Source organism: Xiphias gladius, chromosome 1 (genome assembly GCF_016859285.1).
Source record: "Xiphias gladius isolate SHS-SW01 ecotype Sanya breed wild chromosome 1, ASM1685928v1, whole genome shotgun sequence".
NCBI classification, from domain to species: domain Eukaryota; kingdom Metazoa; phylum Chordata; class Actinopteri; order Istiophoriformes; family Xiphiidae; genus Xiphias; species Xiphias gladius.
Window position 1 is genome coordinate 27,861,100 of NC_053400.1, and position 27,992 is coordinate 27,889,091.

At 38.4% G+C, this 27,992-nt stretch overlaps 1 protein-coding gene and 1 long non-coding RNA gene across 3 annotated transcripts in view; one reads left to right on the top strand and one right to left on the bottom strand.

The window, feature by feature from the left end:
- trip4 (thyroid hormone receptor interactor 4) overlaps nucleotides 1-27,992 on the top strand; it is a 78,963-nt gene that overhangs the window by 29,107 nt on the left and 21,864 nt on the right. Inside the window, exon 12 of one of the 2 annotated variants that reach the window (XM_040124257.1) lies at nucleotides 2,668-2,770. The exons of the other annotated variant lie outside the window; for it this stretch is intronic. Coding sequence (XP_039980191.1) covers nucleotides 2,668-2,770 — 103 coding nt within the window. The remainder of the gene's footprint in view (nucleotides 1-2,667; nucleotides 2,771-27,992) is intronic. 2 annotated transcript variants of the gene reach the window in all.
- LOC120789299 lies at nucleotides 16,011-27,964 on the bottom strand. The gene is made up of 3 exons (XR_005707413.1): nucleotides 27,813-27,964; nucleotides 24,955-25,000; nucleotides 16,011-16,150 (listed from the first exon to the last, which is right to left on the bottom strand). It is a non-coding gene; the product is annotated as an uncharacterized LOC120789299 (long non-coding RNA).

Genomic DNA, 27,992 nt, shown 5'->3' on the forward strand with positions numbered 1-27,992 from the left:
ATGTTAAAAAAATACAATGGGCTACGTGGATGGAGGCAGGTAGTTTCAGGTACTGGTAAGAAGATACCATCCAGGAAATCCAGAGTTTGAAGGCTTATCAGACAACAAATCACTTCAAGAAGGAAATTGCGAGAAAGGATTTTACAACTCTGGAAAGTTTTCAGGGTGGTAATTAGTTCACCTTTCGTTACAACGACCACAGTGTAAACAGTCAGTCTACCGAGACTGTACGCTGGCATGAATTTGATTGATTTGAAACAAGTTCACCGTTTTAGCTTGACAACTTTTTTTTTTTTTTTTTTTTTTCCTACCACTGCATCGCTGTGGCGGCACTGAGGTAAATGAGGTGTCTGTTTTTCATGCAGTGCTGTCGTCTGTCTGAACGCAGCTTACCGACTTCCTGACCCTACCCGTTGCACTAAGCTCTTTTGTAAATAGGTCGCACATATATTTTCATTTACACAAAAGGGTCAGTAATTTACAAAAACTCTAGGGCTCTGTAGTTTTTACCAAAAATTACCGAAAGAGGCATTGAAATAGCGCATTTGGTGGGGACTGCTGGGGCCAGTATACTCCATCAGAAGTACTTGTCAGACAGCTGGGTAGCTTTCCCAACATCTGACATTACCCACCACTTCGTGCCTGCATTCCCACCTGTACGTCACATCAGTGAGAAAGTACAGAGTCTGATCTTCTCTCTTTAGCTCCCCTTTTTTTTTTTTTTAAATTGTTACACAACTACTTGTGGCACTTTTCATGTGAACAACAGAGTGCAATACTATGAATGTCTTCCTGGAGAGACTGTCAGAAAATATGCACCGCTATCCCCATATACTGTATAAACAATATTACCTCTTCCTCCTCTATGCCAGATGACTTTTTATTCCACCTCTGGTATGGCCATTAAATAAACACTTTTGATTGTGATTTAGCATTTTGATTTTTTTTTTTTTTTTTTTTTCCAGATTTTTCTAGTTTAATAACACGTTGTAAGGGCTAGTTCTGAAAGAGCATAAACTGACCCAAGTACATATATGTGGTGCTTACGAGAATCAACGCCAACAGGATGGGTGTATTTGTGATTAACTCAAAATAAACTACAGTGCCTGTGTTCATGGCAATGAAGGAACACGTTGTACAAGTTTAAAAGTGTGGCTTATTTGAGTGTTTTTGATCATTTTTGGACAACAGCGGAGCTCTTTGGCACAGAGGAATAAGCTACATTAAGCTTAAGCCACAAAGGCAATGGTATAGATAGAATGGAAGGATAAACATGTTTTTGGTTTTGGTTTCTTCATGGGATTTGTTGACAGTGAGAAAAATAGAGTACCCTAAACACAACATTTTTGCACTCACAACCTTCACCTTGTTTAACCCCTAATAAATCACCGATAATTCTGTTAATGGGCTGTTGGGGGAATTTTCTAACCAGAAGATAGCATACTTGACTGGGAGACCTAATTTAATTGGAATCACTTTCTCATTTGCCATAAGAAGAAGGAATCAAGGGGCTCTTTTATGGTCCCCACCGGTGTCTAATAACTCTGAGTGTTTACATGTTTTAATCACTCGCCGGTGTATTACGCTTAAGTTGACATGGACTCTAATCTGAAATAAACATCTCTATCATCTTTCCCCAGTTTGTCGGGGGCCATGCAGGTGGATTGCCGACTCTGTTGATTTCCCTTAAAAGCCCCAAATTTGTCACAACCTTCACTGATCCTTTGAGGGAGATAGGGAGGCTGTGAATAAGAGAAGAGGGGAGAGAGGAAAAAGCACGCTGTCATGAAAAGAGCCGCTTCCTGGCTGGCTAGATGCAATCATGGGCACTATCTGATAGCGCCGGAGGAAATTGAATGAGCTGAGAGCCGTTGGCTGCCAGTGATGGGAAAGATGACTCCTTTGTCACTGTGTCAGTCAATTCCCTACTCTCACCTGAGAGACGAATCAATAACACAGGGAGAGAGAGGTTTTCTCTTGTCTTGAGGCCTCTGTATGCCTTAGGCTGCAGTCAATTATGTGCTATAAAAACAGCGTCTCCTTCATAGGAATGTGGTATGGCATGTTATATGGTATGCATAAATCTATCAAGGATGTGGTTAAATGTGATGTATTTCTGTAGATGTAGAAGTAAGCTTTTAGTAAATTACAATGTGTTTGAAGTTAACAATTCCATGTGTAATTAATAAGTGAACACGTAAATATTGTACACACGATTGTAATAATTTTATAATTGTGATGCAATATTGTCTTTCGCAGTGTGTACCCACAGAGGATTGCATCTGAAAAAGTCTTTGGATGTCTTGGATTTTGGTGCCGTTTGTGATAAATTTTGTCTTATCTTTACTGCTCACAAGCAGTGCAACTGCTCTCATTAGCAACTGCATCATTAGTTGTGCAATTATAGCGCATAAGACCCAATGAGACTCATAACTATCTGTTGCTGTCAGGCATGTAGTATTACATCAGGCAAGGAGGACATCTAGCATGATGTAGGCGTATAAATAGACAGTCACTGAATGATTCATAACTGTGTTACAGGGCATCATGAGCTTCAACATATTCTGTGAACAATATGTCTGTGCTAGGTGTGTGTAAGATAATACTAAATTGTTCTTTTCTCCCCCCCCCCCCCCCTTTTTTTTTTTTAAATAAATAAAACGAAAGTTCCCTGATACCTGTGAGGAGTCCGCTTCCCCTTTCGTCTTCATCTGCACCAACCCTCAGGAGCTGCTGGTGAAATTCCCCATGAAAGGGAAGCACAAGATCTGTAAGTCCTTCTTCTTTGATGTCAGGGGAAGTGGAGTGGAGGAAATTAGCCTGAGCCGACTAAGGATTTTTATTATTTCTTTATTTTCTATCAGCTTTCTCCTCTGCGTTTGTATGCTTGCATGCATACATAAGTAGACATGTAAAAGTGTGATAAGGCATGGCACAGTTCGTGATTGCTATATTTTTATTAATAAAACAGAAACTCACACACACACACACACACACAATCACACACCACAAACAAAGCATGCTCCCACATACACATGTAGACGGGATTTTGCTGTCAGGTTGCCTGGGGGACAAGCCAGGCCTGGATGTGCAATGTTGCTGCTGTATTGTGTTATTTATAATAGGATTCAAACACGTTTTCCCTCTGCTGCCATAGCTGCTGCTGAAAATGATGTACCTGCAAGCTCCTTTGTTAATATTTCAAAACCCTCTAAAGACAGAGGGTTGTTTATGCAGCTGTGCCTCTTTCAGATCTTTCCAGATCGATGGAGAAGGTTTTTTGAGAGGCTCAAAGTAAAATGTAGCAGGAGCTGTGCTCTTTTCATTTTACTTAAATGGATATGACGGCCTTGTCTCCCTTTTTGTGAAGATGAGGAGCAGTTAAGAAGGTTTCAGAGGTTTAGCACAGAACAGAAAAATGAAATTAAGTGTCTTTTAAATGTGATGGGATGTCTTGGAAAAGGTGTGATTACTGATATAGATGGTTTCAGTCTATATCAGTATGCGAATAATGTTTAAGCCTTCAGCTCACTTTTAGAAGTTGTCAAACTGTTGTGCTTCCCTGCTACACTACATCTGAAGTGAAAAATCAGGTTACTCATGTACACTTGTACTTCTGTTTTCATTTTCCCTTGTCTTAAGTTGTTTATACTTTTCATTCTGTCATTAACAGGGCCTTGAATAAAAGGCTGATACAAGACATGCTGACACAATGTTTTCGCTTTGCTGTTGTAAGCACAGATTGCTGTAGGGAAATCTGTACCTACATTATTTAAAACCAACAGTAGTTTTGTTGTTTTATGAATCAGCAGCTAACTTCTAAATGGTTGATAAAAAAAATATGGTTTTGTTGGACTAGAAAATTGTTAACCATTAATAGACTTTATTATTCATTTTTACAGAACCTGCAGTTCAATTCTTTTCCATTTTAAATTTCACCATCTCTACCACCACCAACACAAGTCTAATTAACAATCAAAATCTCTCCATAATGCAACTCGTTCAAATGTATGAGCATTGATATACCCCAAAAATGGACACAGACACCTGTCGGTATTTCTGTACATACGACAATGGGTGTAGGACGATATGTAATTCAAGAACCCGTGAAATATTTTTACACATTAAAAAAAACGGTATCGCTGTTTGTTTATAATACATCATACCTACAATATGTTGAGCTGTTACAGTAATTAACATGTCCCATTGCATTATCTCTTCATTCTTTGCATGTGTACAGTTCTGTATGTATTGCATGTTCTTCTTAAATAGTGGGTATTGATCACAATATGCTCCCAGCTGCACATTTTAGCCCAGTATTTGGATTGGTAATCCCGATTCCACCGGATCTACACAGTCCAGCCTGTCTTATTCACCAGCCGGCTTTTCACTATCTCAATCTCTTGCTCTCTCACCCCATCTTCCACCTCAATTCCCACTGCATCTCACAGTTCAAGGCATTGCCACCCTTCTTACTCAGGAGGGCTTAGCACGAGTATTTTTTTGCTCCCCCAGCAGCTTACATTGACAAGATCTGCTTGTCACTTGCATTGCCAGCTATCTCATGCCTCATCAGAATGAGCAAGAAAAGGGTGCAGATCCCTGCTTTTCTATTCCTTTCAGCAGACTCAATGCGTTATTGCATAACGTGGGCAACTGTAGTTTTTTTTTCATTAATAAAACATTAATATGGTAGACAGTTGCTGGTAAGATGGCTGGTAATTAACAGCGATGAGCTTTGAAACTATAAAATATCAAGTTATCAAGTAAAGTTAAAAAAAACAACAACTTGGTAGCAGAAACAAAGCTGCCTGGGTATCCCTTTCAAGTCACTTTTTGTCAGCACCTCTGAAATGTTAGCCGGAATTTTAGTTCGGTTTTATTGTTTATTGTTTAGTTTCTTGCCCCTTAAGCTTTTTCTCTTCCAGGGGTCCATTTAAAAATATACGTAAAGTTCAGTTGCTTACTCATAACTGCTGTAATCCCCATCCATTAAGAAAGTAATACACTTACGACAAACACAGTAAAATGACGTCATAACCAAACATAGAATATGTAAAACGCTAAATGAAACGTTAAGTTGTTATTTTGAAATCCAGTGATAAAAAATATCTTGTTCTAATTAGAGGTGCCTTGCAGAGGTATTTTCTTCACCTTCCGCTTTTTCACTTTGGCTCCTCTGCATTGTGTGCTTGGAAATATTGCAGCTGCTTATGTTTTCAAATGAATGGTAATTGTTTTGAATTTTCTGACTGGCAAATCAAACAGATGAACTGAAAGCTGCACGATGCTGCAGTCTGGCATGCTGTTTCATCATCATGTTATCATCCGTACTAACTAATGTTTTTGCTTTACTGGGGGTGTAGTGGTATAGCATGCTGCAGCTGGAAGCTTGAAGGGATGGAAAAGCTAGCACATCCACATACGGCAATTATCAAATAATGTGATGCTACCTCTCTCTCAAGCCAGTTTTACAGTTGGCTTTGTAGATAATATGTTAGGAGCTGCTAGATGCAAATTCAGGTTCATTGAGGAGTCTGTGGCATTTAAAATGGCATACAGCCATGGCTCACTCCCTGTAATAAGGGATGTGCATTATGGTTTATGGTCACATCCTGTGACCATTTGTGTGTGTGTGTGTGTGTGTGTGTGTGTGTGTGTGTGTGTGTGTGTGTGTGTGTGCGTGTGTGCTTCTGTGTGTGCTGAAGGTCAGTCTGGGTGTTGAAAGCTATTTGGCTCTCTGACATGAACCCGAATTTCCTTTTTTCTTCTTTATAGCAATCCCTCACTTCCCCCATGTTTTTAATAGCCTGACATTCTCTGTATGATGTGGCTGTGTACACAGCTAGAAAAGTGAAACAAATCATATACCACTCACACATTTCCTTCATGTGGCATGCGTTAGCTCTAATACAAAATGTCAAACCAAACCTGTTCTTCACCCTATAATAATATTTTTTATTTTTTAATCAATAGTTTTACCTTTTCAGCTCTACTTTTAGTAAAAGTGCCAAAATGAATGGACCTTGTGAAAAACAGTTACATAACAGCAGCTGATACTAAAGATGCACCAAACTAACTTATATAAAAGCTTAATTTTAAGCCTCATTATGTCTTAACAACTAATTTCCAGCATTATGGAGAAGTTGGTCTTCCTTGGTCAGAGAAATAATAGATCAAGTCACAGAGGAGAGTTCATTATCTTGTAGCATGCAGGGATCTGTGACTGAAATTTGAAAGTTGGGTGCATCACAATTAGCCAGTAGCTACAGTCATCTGTTATTTTATGACGAGAGTCTGAACAAATCTGAACACTATCTTGTAATCTGAGCTCAGACTATTGTAATCAGTTATAAGTTGAATGTGTGATGACGGCTCTTTTCACAGTCAGGTAGGTAGTTTGTTCCGGGCATAAGCCGTTCCTGTTCGACCCACCCTGCCATCTTAAACTGCACATAGCTAGAGATGTGTGTGTTCCTTACACCAAAAAAATGTACATTTCTATACACGTCTGAATTTATTTAGGTTTAACCTTAGATTCTTCCAAGTTTGAAAGCAAGAACTTTGAATCTCTGTACATCTCAACTTAAATTGGTAGACATCATACCGGGACTGTTGTCGCCGAACAAGCCTGACTCTGCTACTTGCTTTTGAATTATTTTTAACCTTCCTCTTATGAATCCTCCAAAGCGTTAAAATCCTATTCTTTCAAAGCATGAAGTGCGCATACCCTGGATAATGTTCCATGAATGAATCAAATGACTTTAAGCCTTGTTTAAAGAGTGCTTGACTAGCAAGAAAAAACATACAAATCTCTTGTACAAGCACTTCTATATTAAACTGACAGAAGTACAGAATTCGTCAAAGAAGTGCAACAGTTCAGATTCAGTCTACAATATTCAAAGTGTGGTTGATAAGCTCATGGCACTTAATGCCTTTTGTTCCATCTTGAGATAATTTAACAGGCTTCAAAAGTAACAGGGATATGGTTATAAAATTCAGTTCTGTAGTGTGTATTTGTTCTATTACGACTCATAGAGGTTTATCAAACATAATGGCAAGCAGTATATTAACACATGAGCTAAGAATATAATTAATCTCTGTAATCACATACAGTTCTACTGAAAGTGCAGAAAGAACAAAAGAGTCTGTTACCCATTATAAAAACAGAACAGTCATCTAATGTCGTTTAACATCTTTTAAAGAAGAAACAGTCATTCCCAGCTCTTCACTCAGTTAGGCACTGAAAGTATAACTCTTGGGATATTACACATAAATTCAGCGAGTGCTTTGTGAATATTGGCTCATCTTTTTCTATAAAGATTAGTCACACTAATGGCTTTCCAGCAGATACAAAAGAGCTCTCTTTTGCTGGGGTTTGATCCAACTACAGGGAAGGAAGCCATGGATATAATTGCTAAGATGAGAAATTCGGCTTCAGCAGCAGGTCATGATGAGATCTTTTTATCTTGTGTAGTGTAAGTCATTGACATATATAATCTCAAAATCACTGGAGGCTAGAGGCATTTCAAAGGACCTCAAGGTCAACTAAGTAGTTTTCCTGTCTTAAGCCTGAGGAGCGAAATTCATTTTGTTCCAGTTCGTCTTTAATAGCCTTTCCAACAGTTATTAATAGCAAACACTTTTTGGAATATCCACATACTTAACCAGTTTTTTAAATAATGTATATAGTAATGTTTTATAATCCAAATTATTTTTCTCTTACAATGTCACAGTTTTCGAAACTGTGATATAGTATGCAGTTGGCATGAATGGAAATATGTACTTTTGACATATTAGATAGAATTAGATATGATGAGAAATGTAATTTTACTCCCCCTTACTGATGCAAAGCCTTAACAGCCACCTCTGCTTTATTTGGGGTTTTTCTATTTATTAAGTACCCACTCATTATATTGGAGGTTTTAGAAAAAACTAGGAAATTTTGTAGTAAGTGAAAAACAGTTAATAAACAGATATCAGTATCCACCAGAGTTTCCTAGAAAGACTAACAAAAATTCGAAATTCTTAATTAGATAGAAAATGTGCCACACTGAGTCGCTATATTTTACAGATCCAGTCTGTGAACATTTGGTAGAAACGTAAAACTGCTGAGTCAGTTAAATTTTATACAGTGGGGTGCCTTTTATTTGTTGGTCATCATATCAGTTTGAAACACAAAACCAACCAGTTTCCAATGCAGCTGAAAACTACAGGTGAGCATGCAATTCAACCCACGCGCAGCATACGTCTGTTGAAATTGACATTTAACTATTACCAAGCAGCTCCATAATGTGTTGTAGTTTGAAATTATGAAGAATCAAAATTAAGAATTTTTGTTAGTTTTTCTAGGAAACTGCACTGGATATTGATGTCTGCTTATAAACGATTTTTCAGTTACTAATTTCCAAGTTTTTTCCTAAAACTTCAATTATAATGAGCAGATACTTAATAACTGTAGCCAACACACACTTTCTCCATTTCCTTTATGGTATTACTAAATTGCGGCAGCCTTTCTTGGAAATATCCTTGTAATTTACAGCTAAATACCAGCTAATCTTTAGGGCAATTATGAGGAAAGTATCCAGGAAAGTAGCTGGAAGACAAGGGAGCTGTAAAATAAAGCATTACCAAAAAATGCTACATAGATTGGTATTTACAGAATGTAAATACACTGAATAGCTATTGCTGAAACCATAAATGGCCCATAAATACAATAACTGACTCATCACTCTGTACTCTAATGGGTAGCGGATGACACTGGGACTGCAATTTACAATATACAGTATGTAACACTATCCCACACAAACACATATAATACAGCAGCAACACATTGTAACTTATTCACCAGTAGCTGCGATGTGCTTGTCTTACCATACATCTCCATGTGCTCTGCTTAAAAAAAATACAGACCATTGAAATCCAGTACAATACATATTAAGCACCCTTATGGGACTTGCTTGAGGCTTAGAAATCTATATTTACTTGTTTCTGTGTAACAGCCACGTGCCAAGGGACTAGTGAGTATACATCACAAATAAATGATTCTCTTTATTTGGTTGTTATGCATTCAACATCACATCGTACACATTGCACTTCCAGCTCTCTCTTCAATGTAATTTGCATTTTCCACACATACATTATTGAGCTGTTGCAATATGTATGGCTTTTATCCCTCAGGTTGCAGCACATATGGAAATAATAACAATATATTCCCTATGAAAATACTGTAGTTGAATTTTGATCTACTAACCATCAGCTGCACTGTTACCTGGTCATTACCTCTTTGTTTTTTGTGTGAAATAACAGCGCCATGGGATTGCAAATAGAGAAAGCCAATTACCTAACAAATGTCCACCTTCTCTCCTGAGGTGGTCGTGATTTTTTTTACCTCCTTTATTTCTCCCCTGCACTCTTCCTCTGTCATCCACTACTGGAAGACAGAAAGAGGTTAGAGTGGCGGAAGTCCTGTTTTGGTTATTTATTCATGGATTTTCCATTTAATATTCATGCCTTTTTCAGGACTATCTGGGTGCAGAGGAGAATTTGCTGCCTCGGAGGCAGCTGGGGCCAAAAATCAGGTTTCAGCTCGAATGAGCCCAGAGGATGAAGGGGAGAGAGAGAGAGGGATAGATAGAGAGGAATGAGAGAGCAGGGTTTCATGTGTTCTCTAGTAAATGAGAGGCAGGCCTTGAAGGTGACAGGCTGTGTTTATTACTGATCTGTCAGCCGGTTAATGGGGAGAGGAGAGGAGAAGAGAAGAGAGAAGAGAGAGGAGAGAGCTGAGCTGTTGAACAGAGACCAAGGTACACAGGCATGGGAGCAAGAGAGAGCCCCAAGCAATAAACTTTGCCATACTAGATCTGCTTGTCCTTACAGATTCAGTGACAACACTCTTGCCTGCTGAACTGCATTCACTGGCAACTAAATTATGATCTGTAAAAAGTAGAGTATTTTGCTGCATTGTCAAGAAATTGGTTTAAGACTGAGCCATATTGTTAATATACTGTATTTTCTTAACCAAAAGTATGAATTCCACATGCATGTGACAGCATGAATTTCATCATCTGCCCATCTCTGCAAGGGTCTGTGCGGCCCATCTGTACACAGAAAAAAAATGTGAGAACACATCCATGTCTGCAGACATCCAATTTCTTATATCAACGCTGAGACATGCTTCTCTGGGTTTTAATGTTGGAGAACATGTACAGGGGACATTCGTCGCTTTCTTGGCTGTTTCTTTTATACCTGTACATACAAAAAAAAAGACACTGGTGCATTTTGACTGCCATTCCATCTCTGAACCTAAATTCTGCCAATTAATCTATGCCTTTGACGCTATAACTTGGCCTTTGACACTATGACTTCTCCGGTAAAGTTGTCCTATGAGTTTCTGGCCACATGATACTGATTGCCTTCTAATTCAGACAAACACTTTCAATGGATTAGCATCTCCAGAGCAGCTCATTGTTTTACATGCTAAGAAGTTCCCCCCTCCGCTAGCGCCAAGGCTCCAGAACTGATTTACAGCCTGACTTCATCGTCCTGCTACCAGAGTGGTCAATCTCAGTTTCTCTCCACCACATCACTAGCTACCACGAGCCCACCTTCTTATCCTGCCGGGATCTCTTTGTCCCAGTGTGGCCAGTCCTGCCAGGCTTGGATGGGTTTTCTCCTCTATATCCACCACTGCACCAGGTTGACCTCCATTCTCTGAGCAGGATTGTAAGGCTAACAGGCTACTAGCCCCTCCACGCTACCTCCCCTCCTCACTGGGCTGCTGCTGTCTTGCCACTGCTAATCTGTGGATTATCCTGTGGATACGCATTGCGTCTCTTTCCCTGGCCTCTGGCTTTTTGTCACAAGCTAACTCTTTGTGCTGGCGCTCTCCAACTGGACCATGCTGCTGCTGTACTCCACCTAAGATACCTTAATAACCACCTGCGTCTGGAATGTATGGATATTCTCAAAGAAGCTGGAATATTTCGCAGAGGCCATCCTCTACACAGAGACTTTGGCCGCATGTTTACATCTCCCCCAAACCAAACCACTGGCTGTAAACTTGCCACAGAATTCCTGGAACTGCTACGATGCTTCAACTTCACACAACATATCAACTTCCCCACTCACAGCTGTGGTCCCGCCCTGGATTTGGCCTGCTCTACTGGTCATACAATACATTAACTTTCCAGCCTCAATCTCAAATTTCTGACCACCCTGACAGTCACAATGGACATCGACATCCCTATCCCGATCCAAAAAGGATAAATTTAAATCATCCCTCAGAAATCTAAAATCTGTTTTTCCCTCAGTTCTCTTAGACTCTCTGGCCAGTAAAAAGTCTTACTCCCCTCCCACGCTGTCTGTTAATCCCTCAGATCTTGTCAACTATTAAATTGACACGCTCTCCTCCTGTCTTGATTAGCTGGCTCCTGTTACAACCAAAATAGTCTCATTCGCAAACTCAGCTCCCTGGTACACAACTGAACTCCTGAAATCCTGTATGCACCAGCTTTAAATACTGTGCAAGAAAATTGGTCTAAGAGTGCAAATATCAATCTTTGTAAAACTACCTTCAACAATACAAAGATGCTCTCATCACAGCTCAGTTCACCTACGGCTCAGGCCTCATACATTCTGGCTCCACCAACCCCAAGGCTCTCTTCTCCAAAATAGACAAACTTCCCAAACCTAGTGACAACACCTCCAAATCCTTCATATCTTTCTTTTCATTTGTTTTCAAACAAAAATTGATATGTTTGAACTATTTTAATCCAGTGTCCGGTCCCAGCAGAGCACAGAATCAGTCCTCCTCAAAGTCACGAACATCCCCCTTCTCTTCTCAAACTCAGGTCACCTCAGCATCCTTATCCTCCTCAACCTCACTGCAGCTTTTGACACTATCAACCTCACTATACTTCTCTCCTGACTTGAATCCTCCCTTAACATCAGCCCTCTCCTGGCTAAGGTCATATCTCACAAACAGACAACAGTTCGTCAACATCAACTGCACCTCCTCCATTGCTTCCCTGACCTAAGGTGTCCTCAGGGCTTCAGTGCTTGGTCCTCTTCTATTCATCCTCTACATGGTCCCCCTTGGTAACATCATATGTCGTCATGGTCTCCACTTCCACTGCTACGCTGACAACGTCCAACTCCACATCTCAACCAATCCATCACCACTGCAACTCAATCCTCTCTGACCAAAAATGTCACAGAAATTAAATCATGAATGCGGCCCAACTTTCTCAAGCGAAACTGTGATAAATCAGGCATGGTCATTATCAGTCCCAAATCCTTCACCAAAACCACTCACAACTCCTGCCTCACCATCGATAACTCCACTCTGTCTCCCTCCCCACACATCCGCAACCTGGGAGTCATTTATGACAGCAAACTCTCCTTTGAAGGCCACATCAATGAAATCACCAGAACTGCCTTTTTCCACCTAGCTTGTTTCCGTCCATCACCCATCTCCTTCTCTGCTACAGAAACTCTGATCCATGCCTTCATCATATCCAGAATTGACTACTGCAACAGCATTCTTTATGGTAAAACATACAAAGTTCTAAATACATGACCACATTAACCCTCTCCTCCAGAAGCTTCACTGGCTTCCTGTCCCACAACGGATCCATTTCAAAGTCCTTCTCTTCACTTACAAAGCCCTCCATATCCAGGCCCCCTCATATCCTACCTCACCAACCTGCTCTATTATGATACTCCCTCCCACAGTCTCCGCTGCTCTGATGCCAAACTCCTGTCTACACCACTCAGGACTAAGAAGTGTGGTGACAGAGGATTTTCCATAGTTGCCTCCTCCCTCTGGAACTCTCTCCCCAAACACATCTGGGACTGCACTGATTTGTCCACGTTCAAATCACTACTCAAAACTCACATCATAACTGCTTTTAATGTGTGAATAATGTCATGTTTTATTGTATTGTTTTCTATGATCATTTTTAATTCATGGAAAGCATTTTTTTAGTACCCTGAAAAGCGATCTATAAATAAAAATGTATTATAATTATTTATTTTAACTTGTAAAACGATTACACATTTTTCTTGTTGCTGTTTTGAACCGGCCTCCTGACAGGAGTTGAATCAACCAATCAGCTTGTTTGAAGGTCTGCCCAGTGCCCTGATTAGATTTGGGAGGAGTGCATGCTGGCTTCTCTGCAAGCCTTTGCAACCTGCATGTACCCATGACAAACTTCTATGTGTAGGTTCACAGACACTTTTAAGTAAAAACTCTCAAAAGGATGGTTTTATTCAGAAGGTTCCAGGTGCATATCTATCCTTTTTAACATTGCAAGCTGCAGTAGACTGAACATTTTTTTGCTGTATACGTATGTTTTCTTACTGCACTTAATTGAAAAATCTGGCATAAGTACTGTGTATCCCATCATCATAATTCTGTATTTTGATGTGGACCTTTTTAAAAAAAAAATAAAATCTATATATTTTATATTACTGTAACAAATTTTTAAAAACAATGTGTAGCCTTGACAGAGACATGCTTTACCTGAGAGTTTTGTAGTATTTGGTTGTACTTGAGCTCAGAGGTTTTATCAGCGGCCTTTGGTAATGAAACCTCTGGGTTTTCCGTCTCACTAAAGGGTGAAACTGCTGTGTAAAGGAATTGCTCTATGTTGTAGCAATATATTTGTCTTTCCTTATCTTAACCAAGCATTGGTGCCTTTATCAGTCACCATTACAAAACCCATATCAGTCAGCATTGACGGGCCACTGCTTTCCTTGGTGTCATGTTTATTGCATGACTGGCATGCTTTCTGCAATAAGCATGCATTTTTTTAGTCGACATTATTTCATTATTTCATGTAATATAATGACTAAACAATTATATAATTATTTGTAATTATTTGGCTAAATTTACATGTGTAATGTGTGACAGAGCTTTATACATACATTTAATGTATACATGTGGACATGGTTTAAACAGCTTGTGTCCGTGTCTATGTGATGAAGGCTTTAAAATATACTATAGGTGTGTGAGAAGCTGACTGTGTCCTTTTTTGAGATATAGATGTTACCATATTGTTGCACAACCCATTTTTTTCTGATGATGCCTGAGGGCTTACACTCCTGAGGTTAAATATTATTTTAGTCTAGGGAATATGACATGGATGAAAGTGTAGCAAGCTAGGGGGATGCCTGTTTCATGCACTCAGCACAGTGGATTTCAGAACATTGGTTTTGCAACCAAATTATTTCTGCTTTAGAAGTGATCTTCACTTTTTTCCTGGGAAAAATAAAGTGGAGGCCTGAGCTACCATCAGTAGTTCTCATCTTTACTTGAGGCTTGTACAGCACACAGCTCATCAACGTTCAGCTGCTCATCTCCTCCCAAAGCAGCAGACGCGTCACAGTTTCTTCCACGGTCTCCCATTCTTTATTTATATGGGTCAGTGTACATGAATGGAGATGCACGAGGTGCATTAAAATGCACTTTCTGGATTCAGTTCATCACACTGCTTTTGCAACTAGAATTGCAGTGTCATTCATATTTACTCATTGTTTACATATGTGCATATAGAAATGTGTGATACAAAAAGCTTTGATTTTAAAACATCTGGCCCTGTCTCTTTTTTGACTGGACCTTTATGTTGTGTGCCTTCCGTTTTCTGTTTTCATTCCAGCATTTCCTTTTGTTTTCTCTGTTTTTTCCATCTTTTCTCTCTCTTTGTCTTTGTCTCTGCCCTAAGCCTGTCAGAGTAATCAATCTGGGTCAGCAGTGAGAAGGGGGATGCAGACAGATGTGCTTTGCAACGTGATCGATGTCTTTGATTAGTAAGAGATTACTTCTGTCTTTGTGTGTGTGTGTGTGTGTGTGTGTGTGTGTGTGTGTGTGTGTGTGTGTGTGTGTGTGTGTTTGACTAATGGGAGAGGTCTGTTAGTTAGCATAAATGCAGTTAGCCTGCTGCCTTGATTTTGTTAATTTGTCAGGTTAGGAATCGAGGATCAATAGGTGGATTATTTGCACAGTTCAAGTAGCTGACGGAGGTGAGGATGTTAAACTAGACACGGCCAATGAGGTACTTAAGGTGGTTAAAAAGTGTCAGTGGATGTTTTTGCACTCAGCTGCAAAGTGATTTTTACACCAAAGGGCTGTAATGGCACAAAAAAAGTGAGTTCTTGTATAGCTCGACGGATACTGTATTTTTTATCACTAATGATACTTATATTTGAGAATTCTAAAAATTTCACTGATGTTTTTTTTTTTTTTTTTACATAAATGTTTGACATAACCAAACATTTTTGATAAGGATTCCTTGAAGACATAATGCACATAGTGAAAAAGTACCCTAAGGGACACATGACATTTAAAGACTAAACCTGTCAGTGCTCTCCGGTAGAAAAACTACGTAATGGTGTCAATGCTTCTAAATAACCTCAAGCATATTTTTTATTTATTTACTTTTTTTTTAAATATATTTTTTATTTACTCTGATATTTACTGCAATTCTTGTTACTTATCAGTAACAAAAAGGAAATGGGACATGGGCTGACATATACACAGATACGTACCTATCAGAGCTGAAACAATCAGTCAATCGATTAGTCAATCAAAAGAAACATTTATATGCAACTATTCTTATAATCAATTCACTGTTTTGGTGATTTTTTTTTTTTTTTTTAAAGGAAAAATATTAAAAGTTCCCTGGTTGCTGAGGATTGGCTGCAGGCTAATACCACGGCCCTTCAAAAAATTCTACCTCCAGGAAGGTTATAATGTTCAGTTTTGTTGAAAATGTTTATGTTATTTGGCCTACCCTCTTTTAGATAAATGGAGTGGAAAAAAATAGCAACACCTCTCAGTATAATGCAGTACCATACAATAGGACCACAAACTACAGGCTCCAAAATAATCATACAGTTGAATCAACACCTCTGACCTGTGAAAAACACATTTATATTAGTATAAACATTGACACACTGCTACCCATAAGGCCTTCAACATTTATTTCAAAACACAACTTAACCAATGTAATCATCTTACTGCACTTGTGAGAAAGATCAACAGTAGTAATTCCCCTCAGAGGAGGCTGTCAGCTTTCCATCAGCTGTCAGTGTTTTCACTTTGCCTGTTTTCAAAGGAGCATTTGATTCTTGTAGTTTTCCTCTCCCTCTGAAAAAAGGCAGACAGATGTAATAGCCATTAGCCTCGGGGAGAGACAGCACAGATGTGTCAACAAGGCTTGACTTTTACAGTCCCAGTGAAGTCTGTGCAAACAGTGGCTGTGTAGGGGCCTGTGTGGTTGAGCAGTGATCCAGGGACACGGTTGCACGGCGTTGCCCCGGGACTCCAAACAGACCGTGACTCTAGTTCTCATTACAAGACTGGGTCAGACCACCCCAATACGGAAAATAAATAATGCAGGGGAAAACCTGAGTGCTGCCACCTTACTGACAACATCCATACAACCTAGTCCTTCATGAATAAGTGGTATAACCTTTAATACACTCCTGCTGTGAGCTGTTTTCATATATACTCTTACTGTTTTTGTGGTATTTAGCAATATGTGTCAGCTAGGGATGCAATGTATGATTATTTTAATCATTGATTAATTTGCCCGTTATTTTCTCAATGAGTCGATTAATCAGTTGGTCTGTATAATGCCCCAAAATAAAGAAAAGTACTCATCATAATTTCTTAAAGCCCAACGGTATAAATCCCCAGAATATACAGTTTACTATCACATATGACCAGGAAAAGCAGAAAATCTTCACAATTTAGAAGCCAGAACCAGTGACTTTTTTCCCCATTATTTCTAGAAAAAAATGATTGATTGATTGATTACTCAACTATCAAAATAGTAGTCAATTATTATTTTGTCAATCAGTTAAATGTTTTAAGCTCTAGTGTCAGTCTGTGACTGCCCTTTGGTTGACTTAAGCATCTATCTCATATTATCTAAATCCACTCATTCCCTCCTTTCTCACCTATTCATGGCCTCCTAAAAACCCTCAAAAAATTTAATTCTTTATCTTAATTTGATCTCATTTTCCTGTAGCAGTTGCAATTGAAAGTCCAAGATGAAAGAGTTGAAATTCTAATTAAGCTGTAATGGCAGCAGCAAGTTGATATTTTTCCTCCCTGTACATTTCTCCCTAGTCAGCCCTCTCCCTCCCAGTATGTTTAGCTTGATCTCTTCAGATTTATTTCCTACTTTGTAACCAGAGGCAAGAGCCCTTGACTTGCTGCCCCCACAGCCGCAGCCAAGGCAGCCATTTAAGTTGTGATTAAAAATTAATGGTTGAGTGAGAGGAAGCAGAGAGGGAACAGGGGAGGGCAGAGAAAGAAAGAGATAATGCTTGAGCAAGGGGGTAGGCTTTGGAGAGAGGAGCGAGCCCAAGCAGCAGCTGCTCCCTGATAGAAGGTTGGAAGGTCTTCTCACAACTCTGCTGTGTTTAACTGCCCTGCTCACACCCCACCATGAATATTGCATTACCGCACCATAGGGCTGTGTGTTACCCCCACTGTGTGTTGCGCAGAGCTGGAGCCACAGTGCCGGCGCACCCAAGTCAAGCCTGCCCCCACTGTGAAAGGGGCGTCCACATTTAGGCGACACACCACACAAACCAGACCAGCTTTCACACCACATAATCGCCAGAACTATTCAGACAGGACCCTGTTAAATTGCATGTCACCAGCAATTATAATAAGCGCAGCCACAAAAGAAATTACACAAAATATGCTGGCATTTAAAACCATTGTTATTGCTTTTTTGGCTTGCGATCTCTCCTAGCTGTTTATAGGAATCTTTTTCCAACTTTGTTATGAAACAATTACCAGTTACCGAGCAAAAGGGGACACGGATGGTTGTCATTAATACACACATGTTGTTGTTTTAAATGTCTGTGTTTAATACATTTTAACTTTCTGTTAACTAAATGCCTAGCCAACTCGGCGCATCAATCTGACTCGGGCCATTTCTTTAAAAGCTAAACAGAAATGCCATGGAACCACACAAGGTCCTGACCTTGACTTTACCAAATGATGAGTAGTGGCACTTATATCAAAGTCTGCACTTTTCGTCCTTCTGACCTCATTTTCTATACCTTTTCATTATAGAATACAGAGTCCATTACCCACTGATTCATGCGCTCATTTCAGTACTGCCAACATTATTTCCCAATAGTATAACTCGTTCAGGATTGCAGCTGAAAGTGCTTTGATTTGAATAGCGACCTATTTAAAAACATTTAATAACACTGACAGGAAATTATTTTTTTTGTTTGTTTGCTTGTTTTTAATTTACAAACAGGATGTGATTTTTTTTTTTTTTCAGTTTTTTCCATCATTGTTATTGGTTATGGTAATAATTTAATCACTGATTTTATAACTTAAGGGATATAGTAACACCAGTTACCCACTAAAATAAGCAGCAAAAGTCACAAGATGTTAACAAATTGGTAGTTTAACCCAGTAATTTGAATGGAATAGTTTGACATTTTGGCCTTGTTCACTTTTTTTTACAGAGAATTACATGAAATGGCCAATACCATAATAGATAATGCTAATCGACTTGGATGGTGTTTAACCACAGAAGTCTTAAAAGAAACTGGAAATAGGCAATTCTTAAGAAAGCAGTATACAGTAGTTATATGTCCTTAGCTGTTAAACAAAATTCAGTTTGAAGTAATAAAGCTGAACAACACTGTGTAGAGTATTAAGATCGACTGAAGCAAAGGAATAACTTGACTGCACTGGTGGAATATAAATGAGAACCATTAAGTGAGGCAGCAAAATTTTAAAATGTTTTTTCAGTTAAAAAAAAAAACCCTGAAAACTAATTAAACTTGTCACAAATTAATGTTGATATTCCTGGTAATGGTACTGGTAATTAATCAGATGGAATTTGTCATAAGTTATCTTGAGGTTTTAAGTTTTCTGAAGATATATACATTTTCTCTCCAATGAGGATTTTTTTTTTTTTTTTCTTGAGCAACAATAGAATATTAGCCCCAAGGAGAAGTTACTGTTAAATTACTTATGGCACTGTAGATTGTTAAACTAACAACAAGCTTTCTATATATGACAAAAGCCATTTTCATTTGAATGAAGCTTTTTGCCACAAGAAGGGCGAGATTTAAACTTTTGTGAAATGTTGTATTACTCACTGCAGCAATGAAGAAAACACAGTAATAACGAGGCATCGTGGCATAAAAAGATTGTGGTTCTCTCAGTTGTAAGATCAAAAACTGCTACATTATGTTGAAAAAAAAGAAATTACAAACTGTTTTCAGTCTCAAGGTCCAGCTAGATTAAATTCTCTAACAAGGCCCGAGAGTTGTTGTCGGTTGTTGACAATATACCTACACAATCAGGTAGCAAACTAAAATATTGTCTAAGTGGCCTCTGTAGTTTAACTGTATACACTAGAGATGTCCTTATCAGAAAGAGGGAACTGTAGCAAATTGTGAGTAATCAGAAGAGTGAGGTATGGCACCAGTAGAAATGGATGTCATCTAAGAATTTGAAGTTTAAGGTGTAATCAGATTTGTAATATGCTCTTGCCACCTCCTCCTCATCGCCCACCTCCTTGTTGCTACACTCTGTTCTTTCCGTTCTTTCCACGCTTCTTACATAATTTGTTAATTCTGTCCTATTTCCTCTGCTGCTGCCATCACTGTTCTTGCTTTAGGTGTTATTTGCAATGCTAATGAGGCGAGGCAGCAAGTAATGGTTTGTAGGGAAACGAGGCTGCCTGGAAAGATGGTGATATGGTAATATGGCTCACTGTGGCACACAGACAATTCTCTTGGAGAGTGGCTACATTGCTGCACACGCATTGTCATTGTGTAAATTTTACTAGATCTCATGAGCAATGTAAAACGAGTGAAAAAGAGATCGCCAGAACCTTATGAGATCTATTTACTAGTCACAATTTTAAAATGAGGTGTGTTCGCTCATACAAAACCGACACAAGGAATCAATGTTGAAAGCAGTATTTCTTTTCTGTCAGATAAAGGCAACAGAATTTCCTCTTTACTTTTGATATAAAATGAATACCATTCTAAACTGTCACCTTGTCTCTAGTCAGTATTGTTGGAGAGAAAAGCTATGCTGTATGAGGTTTCAGTCTGTATTTGAGTGTAGGAGCTTTGTATTTCCAACCTGACATTACTATGAAGAAATGTCAAGTGTGAGCTGTATTTTCAAGCTTGACATCACCTTTCCGTTTCCCATCGCGGTAGTGGACCAGATGTTTCATGTCTAAGGCAGCAAGCAAAGAACCATTACCCAATTTCAACCCATGTCACCATCAGGCAGCTTTCCTACTGTCCATGTGATTGAAATTACAGTCATGCCAGTTGCAAAGGCAAGTAAATGGATTATTGAGCAACTCTAAGTGGCTCACTCTACAGAGCTGGCTATGTGTGCTCTCTGGCTTGACACAAAAAAATCACAATACAATATACTGCATGTTCCAGCTCTCAGACGAGAACAAGGATTCTTTCTTTTATTTTTTTACAGATGTATTTTTACAGTGGGAAAGATATCAAACCACTGTGTTTACAGTTGTTTTTTTCGCCAGCTTCGTCTATTTGAAAGATAAATACATCCATACATATGGGCTTAACTATACTGTCTGAATCATTGCTTTTACTTAGAATCATAAATTGCCAATTAAGTGTTGCCAGCTGGGCAGAATTTTTCAAACCTTGTTGTCCCCCTACCACGTTATAAATAGCTGGTTACAGCTAAACCACTGTGAAAAAATGTATAAGCACAATTTGTGAGTCACTGAGGTACCACACTAACTCTTTGATTGTAAAATATCCATCCTTGTTAAGAGAATAGCTTATAATATTCTAAAAGAGGCTTTCACGAAGCTGCTGTGGTGTAGTTAACAAATACCATAATTTGCTTGTTGTCTAATTTTGAAAACGCACCCACAGTGAGGTGAAGACTAGAGTGCGCTTCACTTAAAGTCCATCAAAATTTAACAAGACGCAACTCTTCTTCAATGTACCATGCTTCATTTTTGGTTATCTTGACTTCATCAGTCTATCAAATAATCACGTGAAAGGACTTTACAGCCCACTGTGGATCTGACCTGGGGATACTGAGATGAATTGGCTAAAAGCAACACATAGACCACACAAATCTTCTTGTCTCTTTTTTTTTCTTTTCTTTTTTTCTGCAAACATAAACTTATGCTATCAAAATAATTTGAAAGAAACTATGATGACAAAGAAATTGTGTACATCGTCGTTTAAAACTATGATCCAACAATTTGTGTATACGTATGCACTCAATCTCGTTTTTTTTAATGTCAGTTTTACCACTTCAAACTAGATATGTTCAGTAAAGTAAGAGAAATGAGTGGTTTTAAATTCTACCTTTCAGGAATTACAGATATTTGGTTACAGAAGTATGATTTTGTATCATCAGCATACTTCATTTTCCCCTGCTTTGCCAAAGGATCTACAATGTATAAAAGCATAAAGGGTAGAGAGTACTCCTGACTGCAGGATCTTTCCAAAATATAATACAATAATTTATTTTAATTCTAGAAGTAGGGGCAGTAATACCAAGGTCAGATATTCATATTACAGTCAAAAGCTTCCATAGTGTCAAAACTGCCAAATAGTAATTTATTATTCCCTAATATAAAGAGAACACGTGAAATCGTATTTGGCATCCCGAGACAAAATCAGTGAGAACATTATGAATTAGGTTTTAATTAACTGAATCTAGAATAAAGGAATCGAAGTCTTAAGACATAATTGATGCATACCATTTATCTTGGTTTAGAATATAATTTCTTCTGTATGAGATACATAGCGTGTAGGGGTGTTTTTAAAAAACAATAATTATCACTCCTCCCAAAGAAAGTGGAAGAGATGTTTTCTCAAGTGTCTAATTAACAGAATTGGGATCAGAGCATTGCTGAAGAATTTATTGCACCCAGCTGGTCGACCATCCCTGGTGTTTTAATAATTTTTCAAATATTCAGAGCAATGTCTAGTTTTTCTTTTGTACTTTCTAATGTTTAATTTCCTACACCCTGTAGGGGCTCTCTTTTGTAAGACAGCAAGGGTTCCTTCTTCCTGTTGATCTGACCAAACAGTTTGTCTCATCCTACTTAGTTTGTTTTTCCTTTATTGGTAGTCCAGGGCTTAAAGGGAAAGGTGGAATGAAATGGGTGCAGTGAACGGGCTGTTTGAGTTGGATGAACGAGAAGCTCTATGGAGGGGAGGTGGGAAGATAGAGGAAAAAACGGTAGAGAGGGTACAAGGGTATATGTTTGTTTTAGCAGTAGCCAATGAGTTGTGGGAGGTTGTGTGTGTATGTACATGAATTGGGCGTACGAGAGGGATTAAGCTTACCCTTTTGTTGAAGAAAAACAGAATAAAAAATATATTGGTTAAACTGGTTTATTATTATACTCGCCTCTAAGCCTCTTTTGGACTCGCTCAGCCTGATCTACATCAGTTTTGCTCCAGTGTGTACTATGGAAACTCCAGGTTGTTTTTGTCACCTATGGTGTATCCACAGTATAACCTCAGTTTCTCTTCTATGAAGTGAAGCAGGGTCTTTCTTAGTTTGTCTTCTAACCTGCAATAACAGTTTTATTGGCCAATTGGGGGCAGTGGAAACAAGTTGTGAACACAACATTGACATATAATATCATCCCCTTTTAAGCTGATAAGGGGAACTTGTCAGCAAACAGTTGCTTATTTACACTTTCACCTGTTAGGTGCCAACACTATTATTCACCTGGAGTCGTGTTTCTGTCCACCATGGTCCAATATTCACTCTCTTTTATCTCTGTTTTTGGTCTCTACCAACTCCTGAGGGAAATATCTGGCTCTTGAGTTTTCTAAATGCTCCACTTTGTAAACCAGCCTCTAACTAAATATTTCTGCCATTTAGTGCTGAGCAGATAGTGTAAAGTGACTTTTTTTAAACTTTTTGCTGAAAACAGCTGTTGCGCCCGAAAACAACGTATGAAATGGCGTCAGTGAACCACAACAATAAAATTGTGGCCATGACAGCTAAACAATGAGCTGAGACTCGCTATAGAGCTGTGAAAAACTGAGGGGAGCTGTTATATCATCATCTTGTACTATTATTATTATTGTTGTTGTTATTGTTATTATTACTATTATATTGTTTATTGTTATTATCATATTATTGTATTATTCTTAATTTTATTATTCATTAAACGCAAACGATAACAAAACGATAATTTTAGTGAGTTTAAGGCACACAAATACAGTATATTAAGACCATAAAAGGCAAATATGATGTAGAGTTACTCTTTAGGAAGAGAAAGTTGGCTCTAGCTGTCACCATTGTGCACCAGGAATGATGTTTTCATGGAGGCTAATAGCTGTAAGTGCTGAGGTTAACCTTGTGCGCCATATGCACTCTCTGACTAAACAATGTGCTTTACTCTTGGTGGTTGTTAGATAAACAACACAAGAATGCGCAGTGAATATCTCTTTTTCATGCACCAAGACATAATTCTTCTTGGATTATACTCAAGAATATAATGAGGGATGAAAAAGCTTTGTAGAGTTTTAGAAGGCAGCAAATTTTATAGGGACTAGAGGGGCTTTTAAAGTAAATCACTCCAGTAATTTGACTTTCTGTCCTATGAACTCAACATGTTTCCCATCCATGAATTTTAAGTGTTTTGCATTTTATTGCAACAGGTCAGTACTGGGAGTTCATTTATTTACAGCTTTTTTTTTTTTTCAGTTGGTTGTGGCACAAGTGTACATGATGTAGTGTACTGAATACAAATTTGATGCTTTGGCATTGGTGTGTCTTCCTTCTTTTTTTCTGCAACATTTTTTCTCACATTGTTTAGAATTACAGCGAAATTAATGCTGTACTGTATTTCTCATTCAATATGCACTGTGTCTCCTTCTCTAATAAGCAGACCTTTTAAATAACTGGAAGTAGAGCTTCAGTGATTAGCTAGTTGATTATTTGCCTACTATTTTGATAATTGATTAATTGTTTAAGTAAGTTTTCCATAAGCCAAACATTTGATTTTCAAAAGTAAGATTAAATTACTTTTCTTGGTGTAACATTATAGCAAATTTAATATTTTTTAGTTTTCGGCTGTTGGTTAGACAAAACAAGACATTTGATGATGATGTTGCATTGGGCTCTGTGATATTGTAATGGGCGTTTTTCACTGTTTTCTGGTGTATGGACTAAATGATTAATGGGAGAAAAAAAATTCAATTTTTCATTACTTAATATATTTTATTATGGCTGTCAGCCCCACTTTAAAATGTAATTTTAATGTTTCAACACTGGTTAAGAAAATGTAAAAACCTAACACATATGTAGTTTTGTGATTTATTTTGTATTCAGCATTTTATTTAAAGCAGGTTTAAAAAGGTTCCATTAATTTTATGTTGATGTATTCATGTTTGCCCTGTCTGTTGTGTTTTCCAGTAGCGTGGCAGCACAGTTATATCCAAAACACTGCCAAAAGCATATCAGACGAATGGTGCAAAGGTCAAAGGGAGTTTGGCTCAGTGTGATTCGAACCATAACCAGTCTGAACTGATCAGACTGACAAAAAATCAGTCTGACCCTCTAGTCAGGCTCATTCAGCAGGCCTACCTAGTTAACCAGCTGTCAAACATACTTTTTTTTTTTTTTTGAACCATTTTTAAGATGCCAAGCAGCTAGCGAGACTAAATACAAAACCAGAAGCATAGTACAGACTGTCATTTTTACTGCATTCATCAAGCTCTTAATAGCAGCCATTAGCGGCTTAATATTACTCTTTTTTTTTTTTTTTCCCCAGCACAGATTTGATTGTGAAATTAGTGTGTTTGGGTAGCACACCACTTGAAAAGGCTTTTCACATGAGATCGCATGCTCCCCACAGGGTTGGGTACTGGATCCTCGGCCGACAGAAACAGAAATGGGGAAGTGAAAAGGTAGCATACCGTCTTTTCCAGTCGTCAGAACGATGTGTCCAGTATGATGAAAGACCTTGAACGTGCACACACATAAACAAAATTAAAGATACAACAAATGCGGTCCTACTAGTCATTATGTACTTGAACTTTTATTAATTGTTGGTCAGTAATTAATCTTATATACTAGGGCTGTTATAAATGATTATGTCTGTTATCGATGAATCTGCCAATTATTGTCTCAAGTAATTCTGTGGTATATAAACAGCTTTATCTCTTAATAATTATATTTATATATAACTCATTTGCAGCAAAATGTTCACAGAGAACATATTTATTTTCTGTCAAAATATACGACCTTGTCGTACAAGATCCAATTGTAGCTACTACAGCATTATTAAACTGTTTTAGTGTTATGTTTAGGCACTCACAGCACTTGGTTAAGGTTAGAGAAAGATAGTGGTCTGGTTGATTACAGCAACATGTAACGCTGACTTCAGACACGTGTTTAATTATGTTTATTTATAATCAACCAGATATTATGTTGCCACTCACAATGTAATCAGGAAAACAGTTTAACAGTATATGAAGCTAATTTCTAGGAGACAGGGTTTATATAAAACATTAGAAAAGAGTGAAAAATGCCCATCACAATATCTTAGAGCCAAACGTGACTTAATGAAATGTCTTGTTTTGTCCAACCAACAGCTACAACCCAAAAATAATGTATTTACTCTAAAGGAAGACCAAGAGCAGCAAATTCTGAAAATCAAAACTATCAAATTTCTCCTTGAAAAATAACTTCAACAATTAACCAATTATAAAAATAGTTGCTGATGAATTTTCTTTTGCTCAACTGATCGATTAATCAGCCAATTATTGGAGCTCTATTACTTACACACGTGTAACCTAAAAAGTGTGGATGGTTTGCTGGAATTTGAAGTGCAGTATAACTAGCAAACCAATAAACTGTATGTTGCTTGAGGACAGTGGAGGCAAATAAGTCTGTCAGAAAAGGAAAGCTGAAGTATGTGACACTTGAATTGAGTCTCAGAGGAAACAGAGGCAGTGTGGTCTCTAAAGCTTATATATATATATATATATAGTAAGGATTGAAGTATCAGTGAATTCTTCCTCCCGCTTCAGCTTGCTGTGCAGCTATTCACTATATGAGCTCTTAAGTCTTTATCTCATTCTCCCTCTCTCTCTGCCTCACATAACTCTCTTCACACTTCGCCTGAGAGCACCTGAGCTTTCAGGAAAGGACACATATATACGCACACACAGACACAAAAGGCACACACATCAACTCCAGCTGAGCCCCCCTGCTTACAGGGGTATTAGGACTGCATCTTTCTCCCTCAGCTGTGGAAATAGCCTGATTACTGATGGCTGGGAAGGGATATAGCCCAACACCCTGAGTTTTTCAACAGAAAAAAAAATCAATTCATGTAACGTTTGTAAACTAGACCTTTGTGTACCATTCTTCTCTCTGTCACTGACTACAAACGAGTGAGAGAAAACAGTGTATTTGCAAATGATCACTTAAACTCCCATCACAACAGTCCTAATATTAATGTTTGTTTTCTCTTTATCGTGGTTTAATTTTGCCAGTAGCATCTAACCATCAGTGCATAACCTGAAATAAACTGTAATTATAATCATTCATCTTAATTAAAGTCTTGGATCTTGTGTTTAAACCAAAAGTATGTCCACCATTGGTATTATTTGACTGTAAGCCAAAAATGAAGGGAAAAGCAGCCAATTTAAATGAAGGAATAGACCTCAGTGTGAAGAATAAGAGAAGAATTAACACAGCAAACATGAAAGAGATTGCCTCTAAAGCCATTTCCTTCTCTACTACGCCGACTGCACTCATCAAGCAGCCCTGCTGCCTCAAAAGGTCAAAATCAGCTAGAAACACTTTGTATCACTTTCCTTCTGTGAAATCTTCCACCTTCATAAGATAGCCAAATTATTTCAAAAACAACCAATGTAAAACAACACCACACTCACTATACAGTGCAACTAGAACAGAAGGGAAAGAGTCCACAGAGAAATGTTGAAAATGAGAACGTTAATATTCTGAGCTTCACAGTTTTGATAGAGAACACGGAGGCCTAGAACTCCACTGTCACAGATGGTGGACATAAAGTGTTATTGACTGATAAAATTAATACAGTCCAACAGGGGCGTGTAAAATAGTATATTAATGCACAAACACGATACAACGAACGGAAATGAAACAATAAAAATAGGGGGGGAATGCAGAGTGTATATTAGAACAGTTGTAGTGGAAAATACAAGAGCAAAACCAAAACAATCAGATTTTAAATCCTGCTAGTCCAGCTTCACACCCACACATTCTCTCATCTGTACTCCACCTCTTCCTGCACCCCCCCTCACTCGAACATGCCGTCTTCTTCTTGCTAATTATCAAGTGTGCTGCCTTATTCCTCTAGCAGCTTGTTAAGCTCTCCAGGAGCATAGTTGACCCACTTTACGTGCAGACCTGTAGGCTAAAACTCTGTGATGGCTCCTTTGTCTCTTTTCAGTGAGTCCCACCTGTGTATGTACAGCTTTACTGTATCTATATCAATACAGGATATCTATATATCTATATCTATATCTACATTTACCATAGATTTCCCATTTCCAAGCTGCTGCTCTGCACTGCTAAAATCCTGATTTTATAACTGTGACGTCGTCTGACAAAATCATCATACACATAAGTTTAAGACAACAGCTGTGCTGTGATTTCACATATATTTACAAGCAGAATATCACACAGAGAGAAAGTTACAGGCTCATACACATCTGTGTCAGCTGCCGCGCGGTCACTGGAATGAGACATATGGAGAGGTGTGCCTGCAGAGGTAAAGCCTGACCTTGCGCTTGCGTGGGCAATTCTGGCGACTTTCTTCTATGGAAAGTAGTTGAGGTTTTTCCCAAAAAGGAGCTAGATTTGTTGCTAGTTGCTTTTGTGAAATAGTTGCGTGTGAAAAGTCCATAAATCTAGCGACGATGGTGCTAAGTTGACAACACTGCCTTTCAATACCCCCCTGATG